The sequence below is a fragment of the Fringilla coelebs genome (genome assembly GCF_963513975.1).
Source record: "Fringilla coelebs genome assembly, chromosome: 6".
NCBI lineage: Eukaryota > Metazoa > Chordata > Aves > Passeriformes > Fringillidae > Fringilla > Fringilla coelebs.
In genome coordinates, this window is record NC_140034.1 from 9,977,436 (window position 1) to 10,002,474 (window position 25,039).

At 38.7% G+C, this 25,039-nt stretch overlaps 2 protein-coding genes across 3 annotated transcripts in view; one reads left to right on the top strand and one right to left on the bottom strand.

Annotated features, from left to right (window-relative positions):
- Positions 1 to 12,602, bottom strand: part of TDRD9 (tudor domain containing 9) — a gene marked incomplete at both ends in the record, with an annotated part of 68,152 nt that extends 55,550 nt beyond the window's left edge. Inside the window, one exon of the mRNA XM_084207992.1 lies at positions 12,451 to 12,602. Coding sequence (XP_084064118.1) covers positions 12,451 to 12,602 — 152 coding nt within the window. The remainder of the gene's footprint in view (positions 1 to 12,450) is intronic.
- RD3L (RD3 like) lies at positions 4,228 to 7,409 on the top strand. 2 transcript variants are annotated; one of them, XM_084207993.1, is made up of 4 exons: positions 4,228 to 4,400; positions 4,631 to 4,721; positions 5,366 to 5,671; positions 6,549 to 7,409. In XM_084207993.1, the coding sequence occupies exons 3-4, from the start codon at positions 5,373 to 5,375 to the stop codon at positions 6,844 to 6,846; spliced, it is 597 nt and encodes a 198-aa protein (XP_084064119.1). In that variant the 5' UTR covers positions 4,228 to 4,400; positions 4,631 to 4,721; positions 5,366 to 5,372; the 3' UTR covers positions 6,847 to 7,409. The 2 variants fall into 2 exon arrangements, with proteins under 2 accessions (XP_084064119.1, XP_084064120.1); XM_084207994.1 differs by having other exon boundaries at positions 4,634 to 4,721.
- Positions 12,603 to 25,039: the final 12,437 nt, after the last annotated feature.

Here is a 25,039-nt window from a genome sequence, read left to right on the forward strand (position 1 = left end):
TAAAGTCTTCATATTTAAGCATTTTAAAAGGCTTGCACAGCTCTTCCTCAGGTGTAATTCAGATTCCCTGTTTTAAAACCTTAACTAGCTGGGGAGGGGGGAAAGAGGGAGGCAGAGCATTAAAATAACTTCGTAAAATCCTGAAAAACTCAAATGCTAATATTTGGATTTGGATAGACTATGGAAACTCAATAAGTCAGAAATATTTCACATATGTCAAACTAATAGCTCTACCCCTTATCCACAGTTAAAATCCAAGAAACATAAAAAGCATAAATGCCAGGATAAAAGAGCCCAAATCCTCCAATTTACTTTCTTCTGCCCTGGGATTTTATGTCAGTGGGCTGGGCTTCAAAGAACTGGACTCTTCTAGGAGATGAGCTGCTGATGAGCTTCTCTTCCTGCATTTGGTTACCAACTTGGTAAAATCCAGATTAAACAAATCTCTGAGAAAAATAAAATGCAAGTAAGAGACTGCTCTGAATTTAGAAGATTGCTCTTGAAGATTAGTATTAAAAGCAAGACTGCCTCAATTTCAAACTGATGCCTGTAACTCCCTTGCCTGTTAGTGATGTGTCATCAGCACCAGAGACATTAATGCTACAGACAGTCCAACTGCAAGAAATCAGCTTCAAACATTTCCTGCTTTTATTCATCTCAGCACCAGGATGCAATGATAGCTTACAGAAACTTCTGTCAGTTAACACTGCTAAAAGAAAATTATTCTGTTGTTCACTATCACAGCAAAAGACCAAACAAGGAGTCTTAGCAAGAGGCTTCTTGTGTAGGCTCATGGCAAATTTTGCTCGTAATTGTTAAAAAAAACAAAAGCAGTAGTCAAATGCTGTCTCAAGTGGTCAGAAGAGGTGGACTCACCATCTGTCTGCTGCCCAAAACAGCCAGAGTGAGTTGTTCTGTCAAATCAAAAGAATAATACACTACCAAGTTGATTAAACCCATAGAGCAGCAGTGCACTTACAAATGAAAGGAAACCATCCAACCTGCTAGCTGTGGATAAATTATTTGTTACATCTCTCTCCACCCAGATGATGGGAACATTGGCAGCTTTTCTTTCTAACTGTACTGCACCTGGCTGGGATTTATTTTCTTCATAGCAGCACTATGATGCTGTTTTACAATTGTGACCAAATCAGTACTTCTGAAAATATGTTTTAGCTACTGCAGAACAGCATTTGCACAGCATCCAGGATCTTTGTGTTTCTCACACTACATTCTCCCCTGCTCCCCATAAACTGGCTGGTGGGTGCACAAGGTTTGGGAGGGGGCACAACCAGGAAGGCAACACAGACCAGAAAGATGCCACTTAGTGTCATGCTCAGCAACAAAAAAGGAGAAGAGTGGGGTTTCAGTTCAGTTTGCCAGTTCTGTTGTTCAGAACTTGGCTGGGCATTGGTATGCCCATGAGAGGCGATATGGGGCTGCCTCTGCATCACTTTTTTTGTTTTCTTTCTCTCTTGTTCCACTTTTTAAGCTCTTATTTTGAACCCAAGTTTTTTTTTTTGTTTTCTGTTCCCCTCCTCATTCCCTATTCCCCTGAGGAAGAATAGCAGGTAAGCAAGGGCCTGTGTGGTGTTTAGGTGTCTACTGGGCTTAACCCCCAGCAATCACCAGCCCTTCACAGAAAATCTATGGCAGCAAACCACAGCATATGATTGTCATCAACAGATACTGGGAGGAATTATGGAACATGCAACATTACCCCAGCCTGTTGAAAGGTTAGCTAGGTAGCAATGCTCATGATCTGCTATCAGCACTTTTGGTCAACTAAGAATTTCTCAATGTCACACTGAGTCTCATTCATAAAGAGAGCTGTACTTCTTGCTTCTTTCTACTACCATAGTCAACAGCATCTCACATGGTACAGATGCCATAAAATTTTCCAAAGAAAAGAATAAGAAGCTTCTCCTCCAGCCATTCTCACCATTTATCATGCCTGGATGCTCACCTCAGTGTAATATTTGCTTAAATGGAGCTGGTCTTGAACAAACTGCTCTTCATCATCAACTTCTACTCAAACTGGCTTTGTCAAAAAAAAAAAAAAAATTAAACGCAATACTTCTAAGGTACATCTTAATTTTCAATTTCTCCCTCACATCTGTGATGTCAGACACAGGAGGAGACAAAAGAGGAATTCCCCAAACAGATGAAATTTAGAGTACCAGATATTTTCAGGTTAATAGTTAGAACCATGAACCATACTTCCACTCCTTCACACCAAGCAACCCACATGGCAGAACAAAACCACTCCAGAAATGAGAGTTCTTCCAAGAATGCTGGGTTTGGTTGCAGCTCTTCAATACAAACCATACCCAGAACATAGCAATCACCATGGGTGCAAACATTACCTTAGGAGGAATTCTTGTAACATGATGGGTACTAACCCCACACTGACAATCCTTTCACCTCAGACAAATAAGAACTAATAACAGATTCCCTAAATACACCTTGGAAAATCCAGAAGTAAATAGAATTGTGTATAATTTATATTCAGGATAAAAGAAAGCAACAGAATAAAGCCAGCACATTCCTACAGGAGCTGTTCTGCCACACACACCAGAGAATGCTCCTTGTTCTGACTGAGGATGCACAGAGTTGACCACTGAGACATAATTAAGTTTAATAAAGACAAACTTCACAGTGCCTTCAGGGAACAGACCCACTATCAGCTGAAGTCGAGCCAAAATTTTCACCCTGACACAGCACTTTAAATCCAGGAGTACATTTAGAGATGGCTGAATTTTGACTCTTAACAAAGTTTCCAGGTTTAACCATGGCTAGAAATTGCATAAACTACTGCTCTACTTCTGAGGTCCAGTTTCCACAGCCAGCCCCCCTTAAGCAGTCATCTATCTCCTCACACACCTGAACTGCATACAAAAGTAGAAACAATAGAAGTTTTCAGCTTCAATGCTCTCCTACCAATGGAAAAACATACATGATCCTCAGAATCCTGCCTTGAATCTTCAATGATGCAACCAAAGATGAGATTGAAAAATAAAAGTTGTAGGTTTCTCATTTAATTACTTTGCACACCTTCCAGTGTGCATCTCTAATTTGCAAAGACATGATAATGGTTTTACACTGTACAGCAGTTTACTTGCAGATTGATACAGTGGGAAAAAGCGGTGACATGTTAACTGTGCTGTAAAGGAGGTGGCAAGGAGCATTTTAATTTTATCTGAAAATCTGTCAGGACAGTTCTGTCATCATAAACCTAGCTCCCTTCCTTTTTCATAGTACCACACTCAATGCAATGTGAAAACCTTCCAGTTGAAGAGGATTAATACTGACATTTGAATTTTTCCAATGTATAAGTAGTATCAGCTTTAATAACAGCCATACACGTCATCCTTTATGTTGTATGACATCTAGAACAAATTTAGAGAACCTTTGTTCTCCCAACTGTTCAACACATCCGTGGAGGGAGAAAAGTAGGGATGAAAAATACTTCAGAGGGGCAGAGACAGTGGTTAGAACAAGGGCAAGAAGAAAGACAGCATTTCTTACACCATGGCCACTGTTTAGGTTAATTGGAAGAGACCGGATAACTGGAACGGAAAATGGCTCCTTCAGCGACCTTTAGTGTGCACAGTGCCATCCCCAAGAATGAACCTTAAAAATGGATATGCTCACAATATTCATCAAGGAAACAAGGAGCAGGCAGCTGACAGCCACTCGAGAGAGAAGCAATGTCTATGGTAAGACTTACAATTCTGGGCTTTTTAGATCAGTTTGACCTCAATTTGCATCTCCTTATCATTCTATTTCTTTAATTAGATTAAAGTGTCTTTCATGGCAAACTGTAGGTGTTACAGTCTGGCTTCTTTAAACACATTTGAAATGTTAATTAAAAATGCTAACAGCTATGCACAGTAATGAAAACGTATAGGACCATGAGATTGATGAAATTCAGCTGGAAGAAACATTTAATGTAGCGACAAAATCCTGAGCAACTGTCAAATACCTCTTTTCTGTCAACACTCACTTAACAAAAGCTTTAGATGATCTTTACTAGAGAAAAACTATTCTTAGCTGTTTAAAAATGACAGCAGAACAGCCTGATCCCCCTCTAATGGGAGATAAGTCTTCCAGCATCTCAATGGCCTGAAAGTTTAGTTTGATGATAAAAGCAACATAGTTATTTTTAGCTCTCTACGGGCATAAAAATACAGCTCTAAACTGTGACCTACAGCTATGCACAGCCAAGCATCACATCATACGACAGCCTTAACTTCAGCTACAAGCACGTCTGTAGTTGCTTCAGACTATCATTATTCATCTCACTACCAACAATACATTTGGATGGATTTAGCAACAAGCATTTGAAATTGTTACCATCTTTTTTCAAATTGCTGCCATCGGCAGAACTCAATTCAAAGGTAGGAGATCTTAATGGACTTGGGAGAAAGTATTTCAGAGACCATGTTAGGTTAAATGGATTACTGCTTCTCTCCAGTACAGAGGATGAAAAAGAACCTTAAAAGCAGAAAAACTTAAACTGTCATATTCAGTACAAAAAGTCATTTTTTCTGGGCACAGTTTGAGTAAATGAAAAAAAAAAAAAAAAAGAAAATAGGAGAAAGAGAAAAAAACCCTTGTTTTCTTCCAGCAGTACTAAGAACCTGCAAACGGGATATGCTAGGATAAGAGACCTTCAAGCAAACTCACCTGAACAACACTGTTCACAGACAACTGCAAAGGTAATTTATGTTATTTTATGCTCATTAGCATGCTTGTGCGTGCATGATTTGTTACAAAGTGCAAATTAGAAGTCTATTCTACCAGATTTCTGCCTGCAGATTATGTGAACAATAGTTAAAATATTTAAAATAAAAACTGATACATAAGTTATAAAACCAGATCAAGAAGAGTTTTAGCACTTAACTACTAATTAATTAACTTTTAAATATATGTGTAACTTCAAATTTTTGAGGTTTGGGGGTTTGTGTTTTGTTGGGATGGAGTGTTCTTATTTAGTTGGGTTTTTTGTGAGGTTTGAGGGGATTTTGCTAGCTTGTGTGATGGGGTTTAGGGGTTTCCTCCCTGTTTGTTTTTTAACTCATGTATACTATTGATAAAATATTAAATACTTCCAAGGTGACAGATATATACTTTCAAATGCTGTAAATTCCACAGAGTATGTTAACTCAGAAAAGAAACAGGAAATATGGTAATGTGCAAGACTTGTCATATTTCATTATGGCATGGTGATTTTGTACAGCAAATTATTCTAATCATTAATAAAGTTTCATTCACACATTCAGTTCCTAAGAAAGAAGTCTACAGGTAAAAAGAACCAACCAGTTAGACAGACAAGCAAAATTAATTTTTTTCCTCTCCCCAGCTTAAAAATGCCACTTTTTGGCTGGATTAAATGGTCAAAAACTGATTCCTACAAATCCACAAGATGTCCTGGATCAGAAGTAGTTACAAAAACCCTGCTGAGGGAGCTGAAATGGCACCTGAAAGAGCGGGAAAGATTAGTGCAAGAGATTGAAAACGAACAAAAAATTCAGAAAACTGGCATTGATTACAACTGGCTCAAGAACTCCCAAAATCCTCAAGCAACAATTCCAGCTACTGAGCAACGGCAGCTTGAAGTTCTGTGCTCTCAAATCCAGCCTTGCCAAACAGGAACTGTTCTCAGCAGGTAATTGTTTCGTATTCCCCTGACTCCTGAGTTCTCTATCACAAGTAAGATGTTCCTCTACCTAATCAAAGTTTGTATTTGGCTCTGCTCTTCCTAAGTGGCAATGACCAGCAACTGGAGAGCACTTTTACAGTTGTTTTAGAAATTACATCTTCACTTTAATATGTTGCACTTGAAGGAAGTTTTTAAATCAGGATTTTCCTGGTCTAATCCAAACAAAGGAAATCTTGTATGACCTTTCAATACTTCCTATTTTTCCTTTTACTCATCCCTACTATTTATTAAATAGAAACCCAGTAACTAAAAATCAAATAAAACTACTAATGCAATGCACTATCATGCAGAAATCCAGCTTCACTGCCTACAATACCAGAAAGCTTCTAAAAACTTGAAAATCAGTGTAAATTAAAAAAGAAAAATTTTTTTTTAAATCCCTTCATGCATTTTATGAAGAAAAATTCTCCTATGCCTACATTTTAAGTACATTTTCTAGGGACTCAGAAATGAGAGAACAAGTCCATTTGCCTTTTAAAGCCCAGAATACACCTAAGGGCAAAGTCAGTTTAAATCAAGTTACCCAGATGGGCCAAAGGAGAAAAAAAAAAAAAAAAAAAAAAAAAAAAAAAAAAAAAAAAAAAAAAGCCTACCCAATTACAACTGCTTTCAATCCACAATAGCTGGAGCACATCCAGTGCATTGTTAGAGCTCTTTTCCTCTTACATTCTTCTGGGGGAGGTGAGTGGGGAAATGTGGCAGCAAGGAAAAAATGACACTAGAACTCAAGTCATTTCCTCCTCCCCCACCCCCAATTGACCAGAGAGGAAAGAGAAGAGTTTTCAGTGCCAATGATCAGATTTCAATTTTTGGTTTTTTCTAGATTTCGGGAAGTTTTGGCAGAAAATGATGTTTTACCGTGGGAAATAGTCTACATATTCAAGCAAGTTTTAAAAGATTTTCTTACCACCATGGAGAGAGAAAACCAAGCAGAGCAGCTGGTAGATGCATGGAATACAAATTGCCCTGAACATTTCAGTCTGCGTGGTGACAGCTCCAACAAGTCGGACAAAGATGAAATCCCCACGGTTTCAAGTTATGTCGAGAAAAACACACAAAGCATGTTTCCCACCTTCTCTCACAGAATCTGGAACCTACCCTATTACTACCCATCAAGTTAAGTTGGTTTGTGTTGCTTTCAAAAAGTTATGTAGCCATCCACATTCCTTTCTTGTAATTGCCATCCAGACACACAGGAATAAGAAATGTGACATGCTCCCCTTTTTATTCCCAGTTTAGAAATTAAAATCCTTTGTAATAGCTAGGATGCAGTAACTTAGGTATCTACTCACCTTTTATCTTTATAGCTTCTTAGAGCTGTTGTGTTTGAAGCCATCTTTTAATAAAAAATATAGATGTTTCTGAAAAAAACTCTGGGCAGTTTAATTTTCAGCCATATAGAGCTAGAAGTATTTAAACAACAAAAAAAAGATTGCTCTGCATATTTTGAAACAGCATCAATCCACAGAGTGTTAGACAAAAACTTCTGTGTTTGTCACATAGCTTTTAGGCTCTATGAGAACTTTATACTGTGTAAAAAAAGGTTTAATATAACATCAGTTAAATAAACTAGTAAATACTTTTTGGAGCTGAATAATTATTTCTTAACTTCAAGAATAATTGCATGAAAACACTGACAGAACTCAGCTGCATGTACTATTTCTATGTTTTTTCTAAACTATACTCTGCACATGCTGAAGTATGTGAAGGTGGACAGCTAAACAACACCAGTAGATGTTTAACAGTATTTAACAACTAGCTCTCTGTTATTTAAAAAAAAATTATTGAATTATTTAATTTTAAATAGCCATTTTTCATTTGACTTACTTGTTCTGAAACCCAAATGCTGCATTAAACCCTTAACATCTTGATCAAATCAGATGGTACCTCTCTAGAATAGCCAAGGAGTCAACAGATTATTTCCAACACACAAGGTGTTCATTCTAAATTTACACATAACAAAATCTAATGCTTCTCAGCCACCATGATCTATCACTGTGGGCTCACCAAGTTTTACAAGATTAATCACATACATAGCAGTCACGGTCACAGCAGGCAATTAGAGCAGAAAATCAATGAAAACATATGCCAGAACTCAGTTGGCTACATTTCCAATTGTGCTCCCATCACTGTAACAAGTTTTTACATGTTTCATATAATGTCTTTTTCTCTGTACTTGTTTTGATCTGTCTGCTGGATCAGAAAAAAATGGGCAAGACTCACATGGCCCAATTCACAGAATACACTATTCCATAAACAAAACTGCTTCCTCTGGTATTTTCTTCAAACATACTGAAGAAGCCAATCAGATTTCATCAAGTTGGTAACACAATTTTAACGCATCTTATGCTCCACAGCTGTATCCCCCATTCCAGAAAAAATTTACTAATAATGCAACATAAATGGGAAGAACAAATGGCATAATAATTTACTAAACACTTTTAAATCTTTTTAAAAATTGGTTTTAAAAGTCTTTGAAAAGCTTATGATATAGAGAACATTTCATGTAGAAAAATAATATTCACAGAAGATAAAACAATGAGAACTCCTAATCCATGTAAAGGACAAAGAACTGGAGGACTAGAGCAAAAAACTTCCAACAGGTTTAAAAGAATAAAAGCTGCAGCTCAATACCAAAAGTAGCTAGCCCCTCCACCTCCCCCATGAACTAAATACACAAAGCTTCACAAGGACATGCAGACTTCTTATAACTGCACTCAGAGCTGCTATAAACTCTTTGCCTTCTTGTCAGATTGTGTATTAATAACAAAAACACTGCTCCAAACTTACTCTGCCCTACTGATGCAACACAAGGAACTGGAGCTGCTTCTCCTGCAGTTCTAATCTAATCCCTGCATGAGGGAGCAAGAGATTCAAAGAAATATTTTTCCAGAGATAAAACTCTCACAAGTATTAAATGTCAAGTACCTTTCCTACAGGAAGGGGGGTAACAGGTACTGAGCATTAAAAGGTATTGGCAGGATTAGTATTACTATGAGAATTAACATTCATAACGCTGGTTTCAGCATTTGAAGTGGTCAAATGTGCAAGTTTCTTGCAATGGTAATTCATGTAAGTTTATTTCTTAAAATGGTACCCTCACAGCTCTCTATCTGAAAAATAGGCTAAAAAAAAAAATGAAAAATGCAGCTTCCAAATTTTCACTGTGGAAAATGGAAGGCCAGTAACATGGAAGATCCACTTAACAATCACTGAAAATGAGCAAGGAAAACAAATAAACACAACAAGATAACCCCAGATACAACTTACCCATTACCCACGCTTTGCAAACTTCACTTCAATTTCATTTTTACATGAGCAAATGCATTTTTCCATGTTCAGAAAGATGAACCATCAACCATGCCATATTCTAAAAGGCAGTTGCTGCACAATAGTTTAAAAACATAAGCAGGTATCATAGTCAATTCAGCGTTAAATCCCGATACAGTGCCAGGGAAATGCACAGAAAGGCTCACCTACTTTTATATGCATGTTTTAATCAGATTACTGCATCCAGTTCTAGTGTCCACATTTGGGGGGAATGGGAGAAGGAGAAAGCAAAGGAGAACTGCAGAAGGTACAGGGAAAAAAAAATATCTAAAGGCTGAGAAAATGCCATCCTCTAACGATTCACTTTGGCCATTTTTTTTTTTCAAATACTGAAATGTGGGGTAACTATGGAGTACAAGCACTTCCCCCTGACCAAATTGATATATACTCTCTTTAGTTAAAAAGCAGAGAAAAGTATAGAAAAAGCAATGGGGTAAGGGCAAGAAGCCAAACTAAAAATGTTTAATATATTTTAAAAAATTTGTTAGATTTATCGCAACATGCTGCCAAGAAAATCTGTTCTTCAACTCACCAGCTGACACAAGGCATTTGCTAGAATTATGCTTACCCTTAGATTTCAGCTACCTCAGACAGGAGTAAGATTGCTGGAAGACCAGTCAGTGCTACCCTGTGGGAGGCCACTGTCGAAGCAACTGCTTCTTTAAGTACTTTATATTTATAAATTTGCAGTTTGCATGAGGTGTTCTAAAACTACATTGCCTCTTCCATGGAGCCAGCAGGTATTTCTGCAGCAGGCAGGCAGCCAACACAAAGCACTCTGGTGCCAGAAAGGTGAGTGGCAGTAATTCCAAAGGACAGCAGCGTCTCCCACCTGCACAAGCATCAAGCAAAGCAAAGAGCATGCAGTGTTTCCAGACAGTAATTCAGATTCAAAAAGGTGTTAACTTGGTGAAAGGTACCGCTATGAAATGCAGGAAATAAAAGAGATAATAAGCATCTTTTACACACTCAAGCCTTTAACTGTCTTAAGGTGAACACAATTGTGTTGATACCAAGGAAGAATTTAAGGGTCTAAATTTCTTTCAGTTAAACATAATAAAAGGAATTAAAAAGTTAATCAATGAGCTGTTTAAGGACCGAAATTCCAGTCAGATTTTATGCAGTTTCTATTTCTAATACCTTTCCCCAACAACCTCAGTTACAAATACTGCTATTCTAGAGGCAGTTCAGAAGCAAAAGAATCTTAAAAGCCCTGGAAAATGAGGCATCATCGATAAAGGAAGCAAACCCATTCCCCGTCTCTTTTCAAGGGAAACACGAGGCTTTTCGATCCCATTAAACAATCTCAGTAACGTTTCTGTAATTATCATTACACAAACTCGTGTGCAATAAAACACCTGTTATTACCAATTTGGTATTAAACCCACACGTTCTTACATATAAATTTAGACAAAAGTGATAGGCAGACAGACAAGTGTACATCAGAAATTGCATATTCAGCTTCAAGTAAACATAAATAAGCATTTCAAAAATCTGAATAACTTCGGTATTGACTTTCCCAAGAAACAAAAAAGAATTTTGAAGGAAATAGACAATTATGCTACAAGCAGCCTCAACAAATGAGACATTCTTTTGTTTTCAGCTCCACAAGTGCTTTAAGAAGTCAGTGAATAAAATACAAGCATTTCCTTTGAAATGCTTCACTCTAAACCACTTGAATCTAAGCCTCCTATAGAGACTTCAAGTTTTGCAAAAACACTCCAAATGTAAGCACATTCCCAGAGCTGTGAAACAGAAGTATGCATGAAAACAAAACACACCTAAGCAAACACAGCTTCTCATACAGATTCCTTCCATTTTGTGGCAGGACAGGCAAGCACCTATCATCTGTGCTCGAAGGTTGTATAGCTGTTGTTAAGAAATTCTGTCCACACTTATATAAATGGTCATTTAAGATGCATATTGCTTCTGTCCCACTCAGACATGGGGAAAAAAAAATTATACAAGCAAACCATAAAAATAATTTTCCCCTACTAACACAGCTGTCAAACTCACTTATCTGCTAAGACTTGTGAGTGGAAAGAGCTTTCTGTTCAACCGAAAATAAAGATATGCCTCTGCCTAATCACACAAGGCTTGATCAATCTTGCTTATTCCTCCTGCGTACAGGAGATACACAAAACAGATCTTGTAGCTTAGTACTCAGTTGGCTTAAAGAGTCAAAAACTTCATAAATACTACAGAAACATTACTATCATCTAAATAGAGACCAAAAAGTCATAAACATCTTGTTCATACTGAGCTGAGGCATCACATTCACAGAAATAACTTAAAAGAACTGTAACATTTTGTCTGGTCACTTCTGGAAAATTGGAACAACTTGCACAAAGCCCAGTAGCTCTTGCTCAGCAATTCAGAGCACTGAAAGATAAAAAGAAATAGATATTTTGAGGTGCCAGTTTTGTCCTTCACCTGAAGCAAAGACAGAAACAGTGATAGCCTGAACAGTCTCTGCTGAAATATCAGACTACCTGATAGCAAGATGGTACGCAAAAAGTTCATCCTTTCTCAGGTGCCAGTGTACACCTTTTAAGATAAACACACCTTCCTGAAATATAGCAGCCTCTATTGCTGTGCCTCACACAGAGAAAAATAAAATGTGAAACACTCACTCTGGTGTGTACGTTCAGCTTATCTTGAAAAATACTACAGGGAAGTGCATACCAAACACTTTTCTACAGCAACCACAGATACACTACCACACCTGGTCTAAACACCAAGGTAAGTATGCACTGCCACAGTGCAGGCAGCATCCAGGGGAAAGTAGTTTTTAGATTGCAATATCCAGACTCCAGTGAAAATCAAATGTACCTGACTGCTATGCAAACACACATACACTTCTCGTGTCCTGTAAACTCTGCCATCTGAGAATAACCCATAAGGAACAATACGTCAATATACCTCTGACTTGCTTCACTCCCGTAACTTAAATGCTTCCTTCAGTCACAACAGCAATGAACTCGTAAATCTCATTCATCACTTGCCACTGATAAAATTTTAAGTTAATGCACCTGAATCAGAATAAATTGAGTCTTTTAGTTCTACAGTTTTTGAGCAGGACTAGGTACAGCCGCACACCAGTGGTAATGCACTCCAGAGAAAGCAAACCGTACACGCAACACATCTAGTGATGACGGAGACAACAGACCTAAGCAGCAAATCAGAAAACAACATTAAATATTAAGCGCACAAAAACGCATCAGCCACAAATGCTACCGGGGGCGTTAGGCTGGAATCCAACAACTTCACAGCCTGGGCCCCCCGGAGCAGGGGAGCCAGAGGAGGCTGCCCTGGCTCTGGGGAATGCCAAGGGCACACAGCACAGAGGAGCGAGGGAGGCCATCAAGAGCAGCGGCCCAGCGCCCCGCACTCACCCCGCGGCCGTCAGCGGTTCCTGGGCGGGATGGCGGGGAGCAGCGCCAGGGCGGCCGACCCGCGCCTCCTCGCCCAGGAGCTCGACGGCGGTGACGGCCCCGCCGACAGTAAACCAGTCCCGGGTCTGGCCCTCGGTGAGTTTCCGCAGCATGGCGAGATGGCTGTCCAAGCACGCGGTCCCCGCCGCCGCCCTTCCCAGCGCGGGCACACCCTGCTGCCCCCGCCCTTCCCAGCGCGGGCACACCCTGCCGCCCCGCCGGCACCGCCCCGCACCGCCCCGGCGGGAGCGCTCCCGGAGGCGGGCTGCCTTCCCTTCGCACGCAATTCACCTGGCCTGCGGGCCGAATTCCTCTAAACTGACCCCCAACATTTATTAAAGCCTTCCTTAGAAAGGCAGGACATACAGATGCGGACCAGAAGTGTTCGGCAAGGTCGAACACTAAGGCCTGTCATCCCTACTGGATAAATTTCAAAAGAAGAATAGGAATGTGTCGGTTGAACTTCCCTTTCATCCCGTCATCCTCTCTTCTGAAATACAGGCAAACAGCTGCATGTAATTGTTAAATCAGATAAATAATGAAAATCGAGCTGAACACAGGGTAGACCCTTACTTTCTCTATTAGGATTTATCGTCTCTACACTGAGTACCTGATCTAGTGCAGACATTTGGCTGCTTTAGAACTGTTCCTCTCAAGTAAATACAAATCTAGGGTATATGTAGAGAGATATGGATACCACGGCCTCTGGTTGCTTAATGTATCAGCCTCAAAATCCTAAATTAAAGAAAGAAGGGGATTTCCCTCACTAATTTCAAGAGTTTTTTAAAGGTTTTAATGAAAGAGGTGACATACCTGCAGTATTTTGACATAAATTATGGTCCTATATTAAATGCAAAAAACACCCATGTAAGACCTGAGCAGTCTTGTTTGCCCTGTGTGACAAAGCTCACATGTAGCACATCTATACACCTGCAGATTATGTAAATCACTCACAGGGAAAGTAAATGCAGTCTGTGATCCCACTCAAGCATTTAACACACAGGGTAAAGGTCTGAGCTCTGCTTTCCTTTCACAGCCTCGGGAGGCCTGGGCAGTCATTCCCCCCTCACCCCACAGAACAATGCCTGAGCACAGCTCTGGAATTCCAGGCACCCTGTCCTTCCCGCACCTGGAGGAAACGGCCTGCAAAGCACGGAGGTGCTTCAGACTTCATAATTATGGCCCAGCCGGTGCCTCCTATTCCTCCAGGACAAGCTGTTCCCTAAGGGACACAGGGAACTGCATAGACTGTGACAGGCCCTTCCCGGCATTGTCCTGGCACGGGAGCTGCTGTGCTTGTTCTTCGGAAGCAGGACAGATGTGAAGATCTACCCTGGAAGAGCTTTGCTAGCAGATCGAGAGACGTGGTCCTGCCCCTCTGCTCAGCCTAGGGGAGGGGAATGGGAAGTACTGTGTCCGGGTCTGTGCTCCTCAGTACGAGAGGGATGTGGAGCTCCTGGAGCAGGTCCGGTGGAGGACAACAGATAATGACTGGGAGCCTGGAGCATCTCCCTTATGAGAAAAGCCTGAAAGAACTGTGACTGTCCAGCCAAGAGAAGAGATGACTGAGGAAACCTCGTCAGTGCATATAAATATCTAAAGGGAGGGTGGCAGTAGGATGGAGCCAGGCTCTTCTCGGTGGTGCCGAGCGATAGAACAAGAGGCAATGGGCAGAAACTGATGCACAGGAAGTTCCACCTGAATATGAAGAACTTCACTGTGCAGTGACCACGCACTGGAACAGGTGTAGAGTCTCCCTCACTGGAGCTATTAAAGAACTATCTGGATGCAGTCCTGTGCCACGTGCTCTGGGATGACCCCGCTCGGGCAGGGAGGTTGTTCCAGGTGCCTGGCTGCGGTCCCTTCCCGCCTGACCTATTCCGTGTTTCCGCGGGAAGCGGGGCCGGCACCGCCGCGGTGCGAGGGCGCTCCGGTCCTCCGCAGCCATAGGGGGCGCTGCCGCCCCCGCCCGCCGCGCGTCCTTTCCCGGCGCGCCCCGCGGCGGCAGCGGACCCGTCCCCGTTCCCGAGTGTGACCTTCGGCGCTTCCCTGGCACGGTGGGTCTGGGCCCGGCGAGCCCCGGCTGGGTCCTGGTGGGCGCCGCTCGGGGGTGTCTCGGGTGGGGGCAGCGCTGGTTCAGCCTGGGAAGAAGGGAGAAAGGGAGCGCGGCCCGCGGCGCTGGAACCTTGCCGTTACCCTCCCGCCCCCGTGCAGCCGCTCGGGGCTCGGGCGGGCTGCGGGTGCCCCGGGCTGGGGCGGGTTGTGGCGGGGAGGTCACGGAGACAGCAAACACAGCGTTGTTCCGGATAGATAACAGGAAAAAAAAATACTCAGAACGACGTCGCCCCCGCGCAGGCCTTGGGGAAAGGTCTCTGCCGGGCTTTGGCACGGTGTTAAGTGGAAACAGCACAGCTTATTCCCTGTGTTCTGTAGCGGCGGGGAGATCTTTCCATCCTGTTCTGTTGTCTCCTTGCTTGTTGGTATGTCTTGATATTCTGCTATAGGAGAGTAATTGTTTGTATTCCACTGTTCATCTGAAACTGCAAACGCTGGGAATTTAGCTGAGCAGTGTCCTTAATGCAGTGTCGAATAGTGTTGGTGAAAGGACAAAGGTGTTTCAGGAACTTTTGCCACAATAATAAATTATTGAAAAGACCATCCATGAACAAATGTAAATGTCGGTTTGTCTGTAATTATATACGAATTGCCTCAAAGTTGCTTTCATTCTTTAAGAAGCACGTGGATTTTTCCAGTGACAGCACCCTCTCCTCTTGGAGAGGAGATGCTTTACCAGACCATGCTTTACATTTAGTAATGGCAGATAAGTGAGCATTACCTCAGAGAAGTTAACTCTGCTTCTCTTTCCTGGGTCTCTGGTTTACCATATGCTGTCTATACGTGTGTATAGCTGACTGTTGGGTTGTAATGAGTGTCAATAGTGACTACTGAGTGTGCATAAAAATCTCAGTGCAGTGTGGTAAAAATGTGAACTAACATTTATGGGAGTTAGGATAAGCTGTATTTTAAAACCTCCTACTGTTTTCTCTTTGTCTTACAAAGCTGCATGGAAAGGAAAAACTGCCAGCACTGACAGGCTTCTTGCTCTTGGGGCATATTTTGAAAGTCAAATAGTCATGATAAAGCATGAATTCATTAGCTTAACATCATTTATGTTGCTATTTTGAGTAGAAATTACCATGCTGGAAGAGACAGCTGTGAGGGAGGAAAGCTAAATTGGTAGTGCAAGGAAGGAGCCTCTCTGGCTTGTCGGGAATGAGACTTCCTCCTGGGGGAATCTGGAAAGTTTAGGAAAAAACGGCTACTGATAGGCAGAGAGAAATCTCTTTGCTGGTCTGTAAATGTTCTGTTGACTCATCTTTTAACCCTTTCATCAATAGTAATTTTAATTTTTTTTTGTGTTAACCCATAAATTGTAGCCTTAACTTTGAATTTTCATTTTTTGTGCTTTGGAATAAGTACTTATGCATGATTTGGGATTTTTTTAAACTTGTAAACTGCTGCTGATATGCATCAGGAGTGAGTGCGTATACATAAAGATAGATGAAAATATATATATATATGTCTGTATGTATGTTAAAAATCCAGGGGGTAAGAATACAGCTGCAAAAGTTTAAATGACAACACTTTTTATAAATTTCAGATGGTGCAGGCCATGATTCCAAAGGCATTGAAACCCATGACATTCTACTTCTCTACTGTGTATCAAGAAATATGGGTTGGTGTTGCATTAACAACTTACGCCTACTACAAGATTTCCTATGGGGGTAAGTCACACATTATAGTCTTTTTTTATACAAGAGAATACCCACAACTGAAATCAGGCATTGAAAAATAGCCAGCAAGTTAGAAATTAACATTCTGCTTAGGGTCAGGTCTTTGCTTTAATAATTTGGGTGTTTTAAATGCTGATTGTAGGTGGTTCCACAAAAATACTGAAATGTCAGTGTAACTGTGCTTACATTATGAAGATTAGGTAATGTAGGTATTGGTTTTTAAAATGCAGATCTAACTTACTTGCTTGAGATTTTGAAAAAAAAAGTTGTTTTAAAAAGGTTTTCTCACACAAACATGTGAAAGTGTATTTTGGGCTGATGGCATCTCAAAATGAGAGCTACATCACTGAACCTGAGAATGTGTGTTACTTGGTGACACTGGATGACTTTCTCAGAGAAAGAAACAGAATAGCTAATGTAAAAATAATAAATCTGAATGGGCCAGGTCCTTTATAGCAGAAGGGTACAAGAGATTATAGTGTTTTAAAGGTCCTGTTTGTCACTTGAGGCTATGCTCAATAAATCCCAAGTCAAACCCTTTACTGGGGGTTGCGAACAATGAAGTGTTGTAAGTTAGATAAAGGAGCCCCTTGCTGTGGGAGCAGCTGGGAGATACTACCTCAGTATTTCTCTAGCTTTGTCCAAATAATGTGTAGCATTCCAAAACTGATACGCTGCACTTCAAAGTTTAAGTAAATATAAGTAGGTGATCATAATGGCTACTTAATGACTATTAAGGAATATGAGTAGTTGAGGTAGACAGGAAGGAAAAAAAAAAGCTTTAACTTTTGCTTTAACCTTTTATTTCAAGTAGAGTTCAAAATGGACAGCCTGTTTGAAACTTGTCTTCATGTCATGCTATATTAATTCATGACCTGATGTAGATTTTTGGGCTAAAAAACCTGGATAAATGGCAATTGTATGCTAAGCTTTATTTGAAAGGGAAAATAGTTTTTAATAGCTGTAGCCCTTTCTGCACTTTGGGGGATAGTTTTGCAAATAATAGATGGAATTACAGAGGAGTATGTTGTAGAATAAATCAGATTGAAGGGACTTCTTGAGCTCACCTGGTCCAAACTAGTGCTTGAAGCAGTTAGATCCCAGTTAGATCAGGTTGCTTATTACCTTATTCATAATTTAAGTGAGTATTTCCAAGGATGGAGGTTGTACAATCTTTTATAACAGTCTTCCTTAGGAAGAATTTTTTTTTTCATCATTGTCACCCAAAGTTTTAGAACAATTACAATGGTAATGTAAAATACAAAGGACAATTTTAAAGCCAATGTTTCACTTCAGTTTACATCCATATCTTGTCTGTGTGTGTATATATATATATATACACCCATATATTATGTGAAATATATATATATATATATATATATATATATATATATAAATGTGTATATATATATATATACACACACCCATATATTATGTGAAATAGTAGCATTCCAGAAAAGTTTTTTTTTTTAATTATAATAGAAATCTTGATGACTATAATTTGTAAATGCATGGAGTGTTGGTTAGTTAAAAACAAACAGCTTTTAAAAATCAATATAAAGTTTGCAGAAATGTACCATGGAAAGTACACATTGTACACTTTCAATTTTTGTTTAACCTAATAATAAGCTAATTAAAATTTATCTGTGAAAAGTAAATAGGAAATATATTTTTAACTATCATTGTTCAGCTTATTTTTTTTCTTTTTTTCCCCAGGCAAAAAATCATCAGGAAATAGTAAGTATTAGATATCTAATACCTTAATATAATTTTTAAATAAGTACAGTAAAAATTAGTTCAGAACACTTTTCATTAGATAAATTTGGGGCTTAAGTTACAGATTTAGCAAATGTTTAAACACTACTTCAAAATAAGTAATTTTGGTTGTATTGATCCACAGAAACAACTGTGGATCTGCACATAAATAATCTTTTGTGTAGGTTTTAGGAGTAAAATAGAAATTCTGTACCTTGACTGTGTGGGCAAGGAATTTTTTCAAATAATAGTAACAACCATTTAATGGAATTACTTAAATCAGTGTGATTTCAACAGTACCTGCTATTTTAGCTATCAAGAAACTAGAAAGTATAAACTTGTGATTTAAATTTGTTTCTTTATAAAGTAGTGTTTAGATATTTATGTATCGTTTGTTCTGACATCACACTGGAGTTTATTTTTTCATGACCTGCTGTATCTCAGTTCACTTTCTGCACCATGAGAGAGAACCCATTTGCTCACAGTTGAATTTTTACATGCAAACATTATTTACATTTTGAAATGTGCAATAAGAGAAAATACTGCTTAGTACTAGACTAAGAATAATAGTGTAAATAAACTTCAGTTCAGGAAGAACCATAACAAAACCAAGGAAGAATGGGTGTTGACTGTAATAGGACTTTAAAACTTGCAAGAGAAATTTTAGTATTTGCTACATTTACTTATGTACATATTCTGAGGGTAGTGTTTTATTTGAATAGCCAAGTCTTGTGCTCAGATGTAAGTACAGTTGTCAGTTCTAGGACCTGCACTACATTTCTGAATTGATTTGCTTTACTGTTTGAACAGCCTAAATTGTGTCTTTGTTTCAGAGTCCTCTGGTTCTGGCCATCATTAAAGATCTCTTCTGTTCCTGGAATATGAATTTGGTGGTTCATCATTTCTACTGCAAATGAAGGGAGTTACAACCATAGGGAAATGAATACTAGAACTGTACCTGATCCATCTGCTGTAATTGGAAAAATAATAAATCCATTGAGCAAAAAGTAATTAAAGATCTTGGACAATATATGCTGGAGTGCAGTGCTAACCTAATTTTTAGAATAAGCTTCTACAGTTCTAAGTACCATGTTAAACTTCTTCAACAGTATTTTAAAAGGGACTGAATCTTTATAACTAAACTTCTTAATGGAATTGGATTCCTTTCCCCCTCCCCCTAATAATAACTTTTTTGGCTATTTTCTTCAAAAATATAATTTAATAGGATGCCAAGTATGAGGACTTAATCCCCAGTTTTTTGTCAACCTGTGGTGCAGTAATCAAGAGTACCAAAAATTATATTTTAACTCTTACATTTTTTAGAGTTCTTAGTTCTTCAGGGTTTAAAAGAAAATGTCACATTATTATGAAAACACCATGCAAAATGATACAGATATTTTTTAAAAGTGCCTGATTGACAACTGTATTTTTTGTCCTTCATATTCAATAGAGCTGAGGAATTATTCTGAAAGGCTTTTCGTTTAATCACAAGTTTTGCAAAGGAATAAGTAATAACATGCCCATATTGTATAAGAAAATTGATATTACATGGACTTTTATTTGCCATTGGAGCTTACCTCAGAAAACCTCAGAATTCAGAGGGAATAATGAAATCACTGGCAGCAGTTGGTGTGAGGCACAAATATTTAAATGGCTTCAAAGAGTTTTCCTTTTTCCTGAAAGTGTAGAAGAAATACTTGTGTTATTAGAATGGCTGTTAGTGGTTTTTGCAGATAGCTGTTAGATATCCATAGCAAGTGCATTTGGAGTCTGTAGGAACATATGCTATCCTATGAAAATCAGTGTTCAGAACTATGCATACTGAACTCTGTACCAAGCATACATAGTGTGTAAAACCAAAACTGGACTTCATGTCATGTTTTGTTTAAATTTAGCCTAATCTGCCTTTGAGAAGATTAAGAGGCTTAAGTCATTTTAATGACTTAATGCTTACGTACATCTTTTTAACTACTTCACTGAAACATCTTAAATCTTTCAGCTTGATTAAAGTTTTGCTTTTCAATCTCCTGACTGCAGTATCTGGCCATAGCTTAAATCTTTTGTATTCAAACACCCAGAACTTGGTAACCTTACCTGCTGATGGTAAACATTCCAAACACTGTTGCCTTTAATTTCTTCAAAATTTATACTTCTGCTTAATAGCTGTACCTACTGAGTAGAGTAAAATATACAGGCTTATTTCTCTGAGAGCTTTATTTTAGAGAAGGCAAGTTTAGCATCACTGATTTGAAAAGGTGACATCTGTCCTTCATGTATTTTTGATATTTATTTCACCATCCACAGTTTTCTTTGTTACACCTTTTCTTGATCTGTTTTAGCTGATTTCTTTAATCATTTCTATATGGGTTTTTCTGTTTCCTCACCACAGAGAAATGAATGAGAAATTGAAAGAACTCCTAGATTTTTTACATAAAATCAAAAGCATCCAACAGAAGGGAGTAGAGAATAAAAACTAGAAGAAAATGGAACTTAAATGAACAGATATTAAGCCAGTGGTAATTACAGGGTGAGTGAGTTGTGGTATACTTAATAAGCAGTTCAGATTGAAAATTTATGCCAAGTAAGGAGCTATAAGAGCATTTGTAATGCAAATTTATGATCACTAAGTTATAGTTCCTAAGATACCACACATACTTCAAATGACTTGCTTTAGGAATTTTCAATTACAGACTTCAGGCAGACATATCAGGAAAAAAATATTAATCACTGCAAGATTTGCTTCACCTTAGCCAGACCATTGTCACTGAGGTACATCAACATGCTCTTCTGATCTCCTGGGTTGGAAGCCAAGAGGAGCTTCTGCTGACCTGCCCTTGGAGCACACTTCACTGCACTTCTAGGTAAACTTCACCTGCTTCAAGTCTTAACTTCTTTCTATCTGACTTGCTTTATTTTCTAGTAGGGAAAGAAAGTACATATGGGCAGCAGGGTCTACATTATAAAAATTATAATTTCTACTGAAACAATGCCATATGTAACTAGTTCTTCCATTTATGCTTCTCTGTCAGGAATTTCTATGAAGGCTACAGAATATTCTCTCCTTTGTGTTCCTTAACACAAATATCTGCAAAAGATAGGGGAAGTAAGACTGCTGTTGATGTTTAAATAGATGTTTTGGTTTTTTAATTGAGTAGCATACAGAAGGGGGAAATTCAGTCAGTGGCTTGACTCGAAAGCAGAAATCAGCACACCCATAACATGTAAACCTGTACTACTGTCTCTGTACTTCCTGCTTCTCTATGCTGAAGTAATGTAAAACACAATAGAGGAAAACAAACTAAGGCATTGTAAGAGCCATTTCATATCTACAGTGAGGTGTGGAAAGAGTAATCAATTTTCATTGCAGCACTAGCACCTGGAGCATAGCCCTAGGTAGACATTTGAAGGAGTACCCACCCTTGAAGTAAACACTCTTATTTTAGGATATCTGTCTTTCTTCTTGTTTAGTAATTTAGCTAAGGTGATTTCTAAAGCTAACTTAAAAATATTTTGTTCCAGGTAAGTGTCTAAACAGACAATACTCAGCTCCTGAACAAACTCATTTGCTATGCAAATGACTATGTAAGATCAGGACATTAATCCATGGATGTTATATTCAACATGATTCACAACTAAACACTGGTGAGGGATATGCTTACTGCACGCTGATGGATCATGTTGCTTTCCTTTAGCTGCTGCCTCTTTATATTGCTGACATTTCTAAAACAGGATTGCATTTAAACCTTATGTAGTAACATAGTTAAGCAACTGCATTCCTCATTTTTTGCCTGTGATGAGGCATCAGCAGTGACAAAACCTGTTCACTACCTTTACCATGTTAGTGGAACAGCAAACATCTTTAGGGGTTGAAGAACCTCATCCAATTACTGCAGCATCCTTTTGACTAAGTTTTGTTGTGGCACTGGTAACTTTTTTTTATAATCAATACAGAACATGAAAGCTCAGCAGTAGGAAACTGTATTAATGATGAAAATGCTAATGCACAATGTCTTCTTACAGTACAAGTACTACTGTATTTGCCTCTCCATGCTGGGTCTTACTTAAAACTGGGATATAACATTTTTCCCAAGCTCCAATATTACATTTTGGAGGTTGGGAATTTCTAGAACATTTCAAGTTCTGTTCTACAATTAGGAATCCCAGGGTTTCTCCTGCATGCTAATAAATTATGATAGAATACTCTAGGGGAGCAGCAAAATACAGTCAGAGCCAAGGAAACATTAGTCACAAGGCCCAACCTACTTAACCTCCTTAATGGCTAACTTGGAAAAAACCCAAATGTGTATTCATGTTAATTGGGAGGATGAGTAAAGCTGCAGGAAATGATCCAAAGTAACTAAAACAGCTGAACAAGTCTCCTGTTTATCTGAATCATGATAGCAATCCAGTGTTTCTAGTACAAACGCCGATACAGAGCTGGTATGTTCATGTGTCTTGTACTTTGAGTCCTTGAAGAAACAGTATCAGGTGCTTGTTAGACACAGGTGCTTGTGTGTGACATCACCACCAGCTGGCTGAACTGAAACAGAGGAAATCAATGTGTGAAACTTCTATTGTTTCATTCAAAGAAATCTGTGAAGTTACTGGGAAGGAAAGAATTGTGAGATGGAGAGTCCCTGAGGCATTAAATATGTTGGTTAACAATTCATTAAATGGAGGAACAAAAAGTGACACGATAGTGCTTGAACAGCAAACTCTGCAAAGTACAATTCCATGACATTTAGTAACTAACATTTAGCAGCTAATATTTTTAAGAACATAAAGCCACATGGCTGATTTGGTAATTTATTAAAATCTCACAAATAAGGCAGGCTTATGTAGTCTTCTCCACTGCTGCAGGCAAAGTACTTGGAAACAATTATTCTGTCCTAACCCAAAACGAACTGACCACCACAAGAATGGATGGTTTAGAGGTTTTAATTAAATTCTGTCTTTGGTTGTGGTTTAACAGTATGAGTACTCTGGCAGCTACTCCAGCTTGTAGGGTTTGCACCCTTTCACTGCTGTGCCTTGCTCCTCATAGTTGTGTAGATACAGTTATTTGTGAATAACATCAGGTAATTTTGCATAATTTTATGGGGGTTTCCCCCTCTAACAAAAAAAGCACTTGTTGTGGTTTTTTTTCCATTTTAATTTGGACTCATCTGATTCCATTTACAGCAAAGCTGCTTTATAACAAGATGATAGCACAGCAGTTGGGGGGAAGGAGAGTTGCAGAAAAAGGACAGAAGAATCAGAATTTCTATCCTCCCATTTACTCAGCCAAGTTCCCAAAGTTGTTGTGTCCCTGATAAGGCAATGCAAGGTTCCTACTCATCCACAACTACGCACATGATCAAAGCACTGTTTCTCCTGGAAGAACTGTCATCAGTGTCAACAGCTGGAGCAATAAAAAGAACGCACAACTCCACCCTGTATAGAAATCAGGACTGACAGCTTGTGCTCTAGCAAAGGCAGAGCCTTGCTTCCTTCCTCTGGGACAGCACATTGCTTTCTCGAGTTTATACTATCACTTAATTAATTGGGACAAATGGACAAACAAATAGGGAACAGGGAGAACCACTGGATGATGATATCCTAATGCTCAGTACTAGCAGCAAGACTACTTTTACTTAAAAAGGATGACTACTTTTACTTAAAAAGGATAAAATTGGTAGTGGTTCATCAAATTATATTATTGGTTGTCATCAAATGAAAATATGCCTTATTATTATGACCTGCTAAAGGATTGTTAAGGAATCGTTTTTAATTGATATGACCTTTAACTTTTATATCCATATCATGACAGTCATCACCTTCAGTGATCTGCTGGGAGAGACAATAGAGATTTCTTCAGAGCTAATGAAGTGTGTTTTGGTAGGAAATGGTAATGGGGATTATGTGGGTGGTAGAACTAAGAGCTGTATACTGAATGAATCCCATCTGTGGTGACTGCTGCCTACACAGATTTTTTTTCTGCAGTATTAGTTGTAGTCTTCATTTCTTGTTTTAACCTGTTGTGTTTAGCATGCTTTTGATAATATTAAGAATTGCTGCAATTAAGGGGGAATTCTTTAGGTATGAAGTAGAAACTGTTGTGAGATATTTCATATGGAATGCTGTGTAAACAAGCAAACTGGCAACAACTAAACTGAAAAGAAGCAGAGCATTATGGGAGGAAAGAGGAAGGATTAATAAAGTGGACTAGAATGTGAACAGTCATTTGATAGAGGACCAAGAATACAGGGGCCTTCCTTTTGGGGGAGGTCTAACCAAAAGTATTTCTACTTTTATAATTAACTCTATTTTTTATTTTGTACATATATATATGTCAAAAGTGATGCTTTTTTCAGCGCTATTACTGACTCCTTACTCATGATGCTTCAGGTATACCTTTTAATTTAGTGCAATTGTACAGAGAAATAGCTTTGTTTAAATTCTCTTAAACCTGACATAGCAATGCTCTGCTTATACCCCTGATGATGTATTCTACATATTACATAGAGCTTGAAAAGAAAATTCTCCTGGTCTCAGTTAGGATCTCTAGGCACTTCTTTAAAATAATTAGCTAAAATTTAAATTCTGCATTTCTTTCAGTAAGCTAAGAATTTGAGTCATAGCAATTTTAACAAAGGACCTGACTCTTAGTTTAAGTAAACACCAAGACATAATACTGTTCAGCATACTTTGATTTAAGTAATTCTTTTGGAGTAATGCAACTAGAAAAGGAATCTTGCAAAAAATATTTTTACTTTGCTTTCAAATTATGTATTCTTATTACTGCTAACTATCACAGCTCTTTTTAAATTAAGGCTAGTACATTAAACATGTATTCAGACATTTCTATAAGGAAGAAAGGCAGAAGGCAAGAAAAAAAAAATTCCCATAGAAACTGGAAGAAATAGAAAAAAGATTACAGTACCTTGTGCTGTAGCTTGTCCATTTACAGAATAGAAATACTGGTTTTGAATTTGAGACATAAACAGTAGACAAATTTGAAA

Bases quoted from the DNA above. Each gene is read 5' to 3' on its own strand.
- RD3L (XM_084207993.1), top strand. From the start codon at position 5,373: ATGCCACTTTTTGGCTGGATTAAATGGTCAAAAACTGATTCCTACAAA. The intron at 5,672-6,548 runs GTAATTGTTTCG...GGTTTTTTCTAG, and splicing joins ACAGGAACTGTTCTCAGCAG to ATTTCGGGAAGTTTTGGCAG.